Source organism: Scardinius erythrophthalmus, assembly GCF_964197995.2.
Source record: "Scardinius erythrophthalmus genome assembly, chromosome: 10".
NCBI classification, from domain to species: domain Eukaryota; kingdom Metazoa; phylum Chordata; class Actinopteri; order Cypriniformes; family Leuciscidae; genus Scardinius; species Scardinius erythrophthalmus.
In genome coordinates this window covers 10,410,478-10,422,092 of record NC_138230.1, presented here as the reverse complement: position 1 = coordinate 10,422,092, position 11,615 = coordinate 10,410,478, and the positions used below count along the sequence as shown (strand labels likewise).

At 36.9% G+C, this 11,615-nt stretch overlaps 1 protein-coding gene across 1 annotated transcript; it reads right to left on the bottom strand.

Moving 5' to 3' along the window:
* Positions 1-427: 427 nt before the first annotated feature.
* Positions 428-11,383, bottom strand: LOC308696806 (chromatin modification-related protein MEAF6-like; the record flags this gene model as incomplete). Its single annotated transcript, XM_081375705.1, has 6 exons — positions 428-567; positions 801-834; positions 2,010-2,199; positions 3,275-3,320; positions 3,424-3,511; positions 11,370-11,383. 6 exons carry the CDS (start codon positions 11,381-11,383, stop codon positions 553-555), a joined length of 387 nt encoding a protein of 128 aa, XP_081231831.1. The 3' UTR covers positions 428-552.
* Positions 11,384-11,615: the final 232 nt, after the last annotated feature.

Sequence of the window (11,615 nt, the reverse complement as noted above, 5' to 3'; positions counted from 1 at the left end):
CGAGTTTCTTCGACATAAAGATTTATCTCAGTGCTGAACAAATAGTATAAATGGTTTTAATAACATTTAAATGCTTACACATCAAGATGCTTACACAGTCCAGTTTTTAATTCAAGAACTGGCCACCAAACAACACACTGTCTCAGTATTATTCAAAACAAGATGGTAAAAAAATAATAATAATAATAATGACATGACCAATTTTTTATAATAGCATTACACAAGTTTAACAAAAAAAGTGATGGATATTCAAAAGCAAGAGGCAAAGGTTTGGATCCACTGATGCATCTTCTATGTAACGTAATGAATAAAAAGATTCCAGCATTATGAGCAGCTCTGGAACCTCATTTTGCAATATATATCATGCAATAACAGGATCTGAATCCAACAGAGACTATCATTCACATGAGAGCTTCACTACGGTAAGGGAAAAAGCAAACACAAGTGGAGAAATGCAGGAGAAGATCCAGACATTCTGGACCGGAGAGGATCAGGATTTACTGAAGAGGTTTGGTTTGTGTGAATGTCTGTGAGTGAGACTGAGGGGATCCGTTAGGCCGAGTAATCCTGCAGAATCACACAAATCACACTATTACACTCTGGATAATGTATGTAATATGTGTGAAAGCTTCAACAATTATTCTGAAAACATCAGAATATGCAAATACTGTCATCACTGATTGGTAGAGTGACATGATCTGGCACATTCAAACTTTTACTATAACATTACATTTAACAGCAATTTTTTTTTATTAAAAAAGTTATTTACATGTGTACGAGAGAAATACATCTGAACTTACTGCTCTGGGTTTCTTGTTCATCTTCGTGTCAAATCTGTGAGGAGAAAACAAATGAACTCCATCATGGTCAGATTAATCATTGAACCCGTTTAAAACCCTGCATGCAACTAACTAAAAACCCCAACATGTCTATGAACTCCACAAGCATGCAGCTGAATAATAAATGCAAAACCAGAACAAAACTGCAGGAACATCTGCGAATGATGAGGCAGAAGCAAGCATCACAGCATTCATCCACGCGACGTGGACGGCCCTACGCAGCTAACGGACAGAAGACACGCGACTGAGAAACAGGAAGTAAAATTGAGACTTACTCAAAGTCATAATCAAACATGCCAGAGGGGCTGAAGGGGGCAGCGTTAGGAAGGAAGAGAGCATCAGAGGTTAGTGCACGACACGACCAGCACATCAATCCCACAGTGGACTAGATAGGGTGTCAACACTTGGGTTTACATGTAGACACTAAAGCATCCTCTATAGGGCATCAGTGAATATCAGACCCTAACTAGTGCTCATCTTATTTAATAGGAAACGATCCTGGATGCAAACTTCATCTGCTCCAAAGCAAACCACACTTAACAAAATCAAGATTCACCATCATTTTTGTGGCTTAATGATAGGATTATATCAGCAAATGGATTTTGTACAACAATAAAGACAAATTTGAAAGGGTCTGAAAATAGTTAATATATTAGACCCAGTTAATATCAAACCTTCCAATCCATAGTAAATTTCCATAAAACATCTCAGTGAGATGTTGAAAACTAGCTCCTCAATCTTCCTTCTGTCCATCTAATACAAACACAGATTCAAACGGTTTCATTAGAGTGTTTCATTCTTTAATCAAACCATCCTCTTATACAGTAGGTCTGAACTGGACAAAACAGCATTAGAAAAACATTAGGACAGAGTAAGAGTCTTTAGGCCAAATCCATAAGAGAGTAAAGAACAAAAATAAAAGAACAGAGAGGAAAGAACAAAAATGAAACTGAAGTAACTCCTCTCATTTGGAAAAGAGGCGTGGCAATCATAATCTTATGAATACGTCAATTTATGACAGATCCCACATCCACTCAGAGGAGTCCACAGGACATTACATCAAATACTTCTCAGCCTGTTCTGAATTAGCACTGGATCAGCTGGAATGAGGTCATAAATAAATAACCATCTTATATCCTGGACCCCAAGGGCATGCTGGAGATCGGGTACCTGTGTCTGTTCTTGTTCTTGCGTTTCTTGTGGCTGTTGTGGTGGCTTCCAGAGGAAGACGAAGCGGCTTTCTGGGGTTTCAGGTCCTGTAGGGCTCCGTCTGCCTCCTCTGTGTCTTCCTGGCTGGGTTCGTTTTCCTGGTTCTGGAGGTCCGGGGATGTGTCGCTCTCTGTCCCGCTGCCTGGCTCGCCTATAGAAGCAGAGGAAAAAGAAAGTTTATAAACATAAAGTGATTAACAGATCAGGCCACTAAATACACTTTATCAAAGTAACTTACAATTCTTGCAAAACAATGTCAAATTGGCTGTTTCTCTTAAAGGTACACTATGTAACTTTTTTTCTCAATACATCAATCCTTCTTCCAAAAAGTGTTTTTGTCTTACCCTACTAAACATGTTGTAAGTGTTTATATTTTAGAACTGAAGGAATGTTTTTTTTCCGTGGGCAAATTGGCAAATTGCATTTATTGCGTGTCTCGTCATATCCGTAAATAGAAAAAAAGTTGCTGGCAAAAAGAGAACATGACAGATCTCGTAATAAAACAATCAACATCGGCTTGGCTTTTCGGAGATGGCAAGAACTGATTTAAAATGTTGTAAAGGCGATGTGGAGATGGTGTTTTATTTACTCAACAGGTGAGTGAGGTATTATATTGAACAGATAAATTGTCATATGTAGTTCTCTAACAGAGTTGATTGTAAAGCATTATCTATTGTGAAGGGTTATGTCATTATGGTTGTTGTAGCGCTGTGCTAGAATTTATTTTCAAGGAAGTACTGTGTCTATTAATGGGTAAAGCTACAATAACGTCTTCAGCTCGTCAGCTTGAGATCCTTGAGATAGCTGCAGGTTGGAGTAATGGTGTGAAAAGAGTTGTGTTCAACTGGAAGTGGCGCTGTGAAGACCGATCGGTGTATGACATCAAAGCACTGCGAGAGCGATTGGAAACCACAGAGCCGTCTGCTCTCGTGGTACTTTGATGCCAGACACCGATCAGTCTTCACAGTGCCACTTCAAGTCCAACACAACTTTTAACTTTGTGAGCTGCCAACCTAGACAGCATTCTGGACTTCACATGCACATTCTGAATGTTCGTTTGACGATACTCAAAAATGCTGCTTTAATAGACGATGAGCCTATGAGGGAGGGTAATCTCTACACAGGCAGCTCACTAGGTTTTAAAGCACAATCCATTTAACAATAAATGCAGATTCATGATTATCTGAAATTCCTTGCAAACACAAAAAGTTTGAGATTCTACTCTCGTTTTTCATTCATATGATCAGGAATCCCTCCAAGAGCACAAACAGCCTGTAAGACAATTCACACAAAAATGATGAATTTAAATAATTTTCTTAATTATTGTTTAAAATCTTTGTTATTATTTTTTATTATACATTTCTAAAATACTGACTGCCACTGATGTGACAGAGGACTTGCTGAAAAGACGTTCCGCTTCCTTGAACTTCCTGTTCCTCCGATCAGTCTTGCTGTTGGAATTCCTAAAGCAGAAGAAAGCTGATGCTGACCTGGATGACTTTAAAGGTCCCCTATTATGCAAAATTCACTTTTGCATGCTGTTTGGACATAAATGTGTGTTGGCAGTGTGTGTACACAACCAGCCAATAGTGATAAAAATCCACTCACTCCTTTTTTATTAATCCCCATAAATCATCAGCAGTGTCTCCCAATGCTGTTTTAGTGACGTCACTAAGCACAGGCCCCACCCACGAGTGTTGACAGACACTGCCGTTTCAACATAGACCCGCCCTGATCGAGTTCACAGCCATAGATAAGAATGTCTCCCAAGCATTGTAGTTGTGTGTGTTGTTGTGTGGCTGGATGTATTAATCCACATAGCTCTCTCTATTTACTCCCGAAATCTGAGGCAGCCGCTGAAGACGAGGTGAAATTATTTTGTTTTTAAAGAAAATGCTCCCTCAACTCTACCGAAATTCGTTTATGTACTTGCGCACTTCTTATAACTTACTGTGTTTACTCAGCTCTTACAGTGATTTTCTGAAGTAAAACTGATGCTTCATCTTTTGTGTTATGTACAATAAACTTTATTAAACTCATCAGTATATGTTTGATCATCATTCGGACCTGGTCCGAAACAGCAGACTTGTAGGCTATTAATAATGGATACATACAAGCAGATGACAAATACGTTTTAACCGTAATTAAACTACTAAACTATACCTGTTCCATCTCTATACAGCACTCTGACTTTGTAGGCATTATTGTCCGACTCCGGGTCGAAATGAACACCGTTACTGAGAGTTTCTGATATTATCATCATTCCGCGAGATGAAATTATCCTGAGAGACTGAGCGCGAGCTCATGAAGCTCCGCCCCCTGTGCCGTCCAGCAGCAGCAGCTTATTTGCATTTAAAGGGCACACACTAAAACAGCGTGTTTTTCTGAGCCCCAAAAAATGACAATTTAAACATACTGTAAAAAATGATCTGTTGGGTATTTTGAGCTAAAACTTCACATACACGCTCTGGGGACAGCAGAGACTTATTTTACATGTTGTGAAAAGGGGCATAATAGGGGACCTTTATATGTTGCACATTTATATTTTAAAATGAAGAAGCTGTATTTTTCTGAAGTCTCCGGTAGAGGCCGCCATTCTCTCACAGTGACTTTTAGATATTTAAACTAAAAAAAAGTTAAAATACATATTGAAAATATTATTTTTGGCAGTGTGAAAAATGAGAAAGTACCTTCTGCTTGGACTAGAGAAAGATATGGAAGAGTTCCTGCTCCCATTGCATTGTGTTTCTTACGTGATTTTTAAAATGTTTTGTCATGTTGCTTTGCTCTCTCTCACTGTAGATTAAGTGTTCTACAGTTAGTTTGAACAGATGTCGATCTCTCAGGCTCTAAGCGGCCCAGTAGCACCTCACTGCAGTACATGAGTATGGAAGCAGATTAGCCTCAAATATAAATCACGCAAAAAACATGATTCACAAATGCGTAGACAATTTCACATGCATGAAACCTAATTCACGTACACACAAAAAAAATCCATGTGCGTGAAAAAAAAATATATATTCACAAAAAGCATTCACATGCGCAAAATAAAATTATATCCTCATAAAATACATTTCACAAATGCAAAACATAATTCGTAGATATACAACTGTGCACAAAAACCTTTGAATGTTTAAAATGTAGGAGTGTATCCTTGCATTTGACTGTGCAAATCGTCATTCACGTACGAATCGCCTTAGATATGTGTGTGTGTGTGTGTGTGTGTGTGTGTGTGTGTGTGTGTGTGTGTGTGTGTGTGTGTGTGTTTTTGAGACTTTCCTATGAGGCGCCACGTAGGATTTAAATCAAACTTCGCTTATCAATACATACATAACACACGTGCATATACACCTATAAATTACTCGCATATACATGTATACTATTGGATGTTCAAAATACATATATGAAATACACGTGCACACTAATATGAAATCCATACCAATACATATTATGTTAGTAATGAATGCATATACACTTGTGAATAACTTGCATATACATATAAACTTGACGCACGCATACACCTATAAATACTCGCATATACATATAAACTTCCATGCATATACACCTATAAACACTCGCACATACATATAAACTTCCATGCACATACACCTATAAACACTCGCACATACATATAAACTTCCATGCATATACACCTATAAACACTCGCACATACATATAAACTTCAATGCATATACACCTATAAACACTCGCACATACATATAAACTTCAATGCATATACACCTATAAACACTCGCATATACATATAAACTTCCATGCATATACACCTATAAACACTCGCACATACATATAAACTCGATGCGCGCATAGTTTGTTAGTTGATAGTTTGTTTTCCAATTTGAAATGAAATAAGCATAAACGAGAAAACGGCCTTTATTCGATTTTTTCGTAAAAAAAAAAAAAAAAAAAGCCTAAAGCCTCTTACGTTGTTGATTTATATTCCAAACAAGAATTCGACAGCTCGCAATGTTTTTCTTACAAAAACCTCATCATTTTGCAGGACAATTGTCTACTACAGTATACAACACAGATTGAAGGGTGCCAATAATTCTGTGGTGATATACAACATGCTTTAAGAAAAGTTTATTTCCATCACACTGTAAAGTGTTTTTAGATATTATAGATTACATATACCAAAGATTTTACATATAAACTGGGTCAGCATACTGTTAATTACAGTTAGAGTACCATGGGAAGTAGGGGTGCTGATGTGACCCCTGGAGTGGAGCCCATATAAAGAAATATGGTTGGGGATAAAAGTTCACACAAACAAAACCAAAAAACTGTGGTGTTTAGCCTATAGGCATACATATTACGTGTGTTTGTTTTTATTTATGCAGTATTATAAAATACCCATATTATAACAAATAAATATATTTTGGAAATTGCCCTTTAAAACGAAAGCTCAGTTTGTGGTTCACAATTACTTGATTAAAAACAACAAAAACAATAAAACAAAGACAAAGTCACTTAGATTAAACACTTTTTTATTGATTTTTTTGTTAACAGAAGTTATATCTAGCACCAAGTTTAATTGCCTTCGCCGTCCTGTCAATCATCTGTCTCATTCTCGCGGGTCGCGGATATGATTACAGTTTCAGTAAAACTGTATTTCACCATCATCGGTACCCACCCTCAGCAATCGCATTACAGTATTTGCAATCACCATCCCGTTTCAAAACGGAGCGTCTAAAAGAAAAGTTCTGACTGCTGCCTGAACATTGGTCAGTGAGCCTCTCCCGCTCGGCGCTGTCAAGCGCAGCTTCACCACACAGATTTAACTCCGCACAGCTAAATAAAACAGGCTGGTGGCAGACTAATAATTAATATCTCTGATGTAAAGATTTCTGTGAAACGCGTAAAGTTGCACAGAAGAAAGCCCAATAGGACCTGCCCTGTACAGTTTAAGAATCTGTAGCCATAGTAGAGGACTCTTATTTTGTAGAACAGACCCGAGCAACAACTGATGACGTGCTCAGACTTGCTTGACCAATCGGCAGAAGGGGGCGTGTCAGGCCGCCCACATGTGGAAAACTAATTTTGAAGTAATTTGTTCGTTTTTTGCCTGAGAACTAAAAAAATGAAAAATCAAGCCGAAATCTCATTTTTTTCGTTTTTTTTTTTTTTTTTAACGAAAAAACGAATAAAGGGGCCGTTTTCTCGTTTATGCTTATTTCATTTCAAATTGGAAAACAAACTATCAAAATGACACAAATGACTTTTACACTGAAATGCCTTCCGGTTACACTGAAATGCCTTCCTTTTACACTGAAATGCCTTCCGGTTACACTGAAATGCCTTCCGTTTGCACTGAAAAGTTCACGCACATACACATATGAAATCACTCGCATATACATATATACACAAAGCACACATCCACGTTATGTATGCGCGAGTGTTTTATGGATGTGTATGCGCGCATCGAGTTTATATGTATGTGCAAGTGTTTATAGGTGTATATGCATGGAAGTTTATATGTATATGCGAGTGTTTATAGGTGTATATGCATGGAAGTTTATATGTATGTGCGAGTGTTTATAGGTGTATATGCATGGAAGTTTATATGTATGTGCGAGTGTTTATAGGTGTATATGCATGGAAGTTTATATGTATATGCGAGTGTTTATATGTTTATATGCATGGAAGTTTATATGTATATGCGAGTATTTATAGGTGTATGCGTGCGTCAAGTTTATATGTATATGCAAGTTATTCACAAGTGTATATGCATTCATGACTAACATAATATGTATTGGTATGGATTTCATATTAGTGTGCACGTGTATTTCATATATGTATTTTGAACATCCAATAGTATACATGTATATGCGAGTAATTTATAGGTATATGTGCACGTGTGTTATGTATGTATTGATAAGCGAAGTTTGATTTAAATCCTACGTGGCGCCTCATACTTTCCTGGCAGCATAACACTCGTAACACAGAGCAGTCGTACTCTTTAGCCAATCAGATTAAAGCTTATCAATCGACCAATCAGTATCACGTGAGGGCGGGCCTACCTACATGTTACGTCATCAGCTTTCGACCAGTTCATGGCTGAGCTCTGGCTGAGCCAAGTATAGAAGCCTAGGGCTTCTGAGCAGAGGTAAGTGCAGTTAATCGTTCATTTCTGTATTTAGAAGTTAGAGATCAGTTGAAGCAATAGTTTATTAACTGCTGTTTATTCCACATGTGAATATAAACATTTACAGGGCTCTCAAGTTTTACCAAAAGCTTGGAGTGAGATCACATGCGGTTAGGGGAGGAGCCCTAATGGAGCCCCGCCCCCATATGTCCCCGCCCCTCAATTTTACCCATTGTTCATAATTAACCAGCCTAAATTGAAATTATAACAATTGATAAATCTGATAAATGACAGAGCAATTCATCACATCAAATATACTCTTTAATGTTATATTTCAAAATTACAAATAAGTTATACAAAAATGTGTCTAATCAAAATGGTATAATTATTTATTGTGTGGTGCATGGGACATTGTGAACAAATGACATATTAGAGTATTATTAAGGTGTGTGTGTGTGTGTGTGTGTGTGTGTGTGTGTGTACAAGAGAACACACTCCAGCTTATGAAATGTGTTTTGTGTTTGAAAAATACAAATGCAATGGCAATGATTAATGTATGTTTTGACAGGATATAAAATATTACCCAGAGCACTCTGCTTTAATACATGTAGCCTTAATGCAACTAGAAAGACTATTAATACAGTATAATATATAATTTAAAATAAAATAAAATAAACAAATTTAAATGTATTTGAAATAAAATGAAGAAATATATCTTCATTCCTGATGTATTGTTCTAATTTATTACTGTGAAGCTGCTTTGATACAACCTGTGTTGTGAAAAGCGCTATATAAATAAACTTGACTTGACTTGACTTGACTTCCCATACCCACTAACATTCCCTTAGTTTAAGAAAACGTAAGCTAGCCAAAGCTTCTGACCTGGTTGCAAAGTAGTTGTAGAGTTTTTGACTGCATCAATAATAATGTAAACGATGGGCTATATATTAAATGTTCTACTAGCCTAAAAATGTTAGACGAGCTTTCTTCCAACTTACCTTCTCCATCACGACGTGTGTTCACGCGATGTTGTTGGTTACCTATTAACGAACGTACGGTGGCCGAGAATGTTTCGTCAACTTCCGTGTGTTCGCGCATCTGTGTTGCCTTAATTTGTGGGGGGGTTGGGGGGGAGATAACCCCCCCAATATTTAAATCTATGCATTACAACCCCCCCAATATTTATACCATGATCACATGAAAAATATGCAGACCCAAACTTCAACCCCCCCAATGTTCAAACCAAATCTACACCCTTGCTTGTAACGAACGCAATTTGGCCGAGATACGCGCTGGCGGCAGGAAACTTCACTTTGTGTGCTCGCGCCTCGTATACAACGTTAGATATAAAGCTCGCAGGACAACTTGGTTGGCATTGCCTTTTCAGCGTGAGAAATACACGGTGTGGCGTGTGAGCTGGTTGAATTGCGTGTGTCTCACGCCCAATGCGTGAGACTTGAGAGCCCTGCATTTATTTTTAGTAATGATGGATTTTCATGTCCTGTCCACCACACATTCAACTGATGATAATGTATGTAATGACATGCATATATAGGAGACATGTTTTGATCTGGATATATTATGTAGTTTTATTGTTTCAGATTTCCAAGACAGATGATGTATGAAGTTGCAGACAACCAGTTCTGTGATCTTACCATTTCTACTGTAATTCTTTGAAAACAGTCATGTTGCAAGCCATCCATTTTGACAGTTGTTTCAACAAGTGGTTGAAAGTGATGCATTGTTACTGTATTAATTTGTCTCCTGCAGACTATATGTACACGCTTTAGGAATAAAGCCTTGCTATGCATGCATTATTAAATGTTCATGTAAGAATTAAAAGATTCAGACATAGTTCAATTTGATATACACATTTTATTAATTAGAAAGTTTCCGAATCCTTTGGGAATAAAATATATAAAATGACTTGATCATGATTAATGTTCCTGTTACATATGAAGATCATGAACTGACAGTCTAAACTGTGAAGCACAACATTCAGTACAGAGAAATATACGTCTCTTCAGGAGTTGTGAGATCCAGTCAGAGTGTACTTTGCTTTTAAAGTATATAAATATAAGAGCAATACATCAAGTGAAAAGTTGAAAAATGAATTGTGTTCAGTCCAGTCATCAGTAGATCTCTCTGTTAGGACATATAAGATTTTGTTCTGATATTTAAAGTACTAAAACCCTATAGTACAAGAGGTGCAGACAGAGGATGTGGGAAATTAAGTGATGGTATTTGAATTGAGTTTACTGAGTAATCTTAGTGGCATAATATTAATTGCCTCTCTATGATAAGTACCTTTGTCTTATCAGCATAAAATCAGATTTGCCTATTTTACTAGGCAAAGTAAAATTAATGCTTCACAATATTGTCCTGTGAGACCTTAAGATGACAATAAAAAACCTTATTTAAAAACCTTGACATTACAAATCAGCATAAGGAAATGCATGTTGAATATATTGGTAACACTCTACAATAAGGTACAATAACTAATTTAACATTAGTTCATGTATTAAATAACCATGACCATGAACCATTTGTTGCTGTGTTTGTTAATCTTTGTTAACGTTAGTTAAAAATACAGCTGTTCATTGTTAGTTTACAGTGCATTTACTAATGTTAACAAGATTTAATGAAGTATTAGTAAATGTTAACATTAACAAAAAATAATAAAGGCTGTTCACGTGCAGTTCATTATTAGTTCATGTTAACTAATGAAACGTTTTAATAAAGTGTTACCAATTAAGACATAAATACAAAAAAAAAAGTATAAAAGAGAATAAAGAAACAACATGAATTAAGATGTTTGTGACTGCTATCCAGATGTCACACCAAAGGTGAGTAATCCTGAAAAATGCAGGGAAACAAGTGTTAATAATAATTTAACATCATACACAAATGGCAAAAAACACTGGCTGCTCATTAAAATAGGTATATTCACTATTTAAAGAACAATCTCGATTGGTATTGACCACAGATGATTGTTTTGCAATCATTAACGTGATTGTAGCTGTGAGAGCTGTCTGTATACCTTCAGCTAAAATACAACAAAACAAGCATCATTCTTCTTCATTTTTGACACGATATGGGACATCTGATTACAACAACACTTGCTTACATCAGTTAATAGTTCATAAACTATTGCTTCAACTGATCTCAAGCTTCTTTAACTTCAGTTAACACAGAAATGAACGATTAACTGCACTTACCTCTGCTCAGCCATGAACTGGTCGAAAGCTGATGACGGCCCGCCCTCACGTGATACTGATTGGTCGATTGATAAGCTTAAATCTGATTGGCTAAAGAGTAGACTGCTCTGTGTTATGAGTGTTATGCTGCCAGGAAAGTCTCAAAAACACACACACATATCTAAGGCGATTCGTACGTGAATGACGATTTGCACATTCAAATGAAACCCTGAGGGCTCGACTTGAAGCTTTCGACCAAGCTGTCGC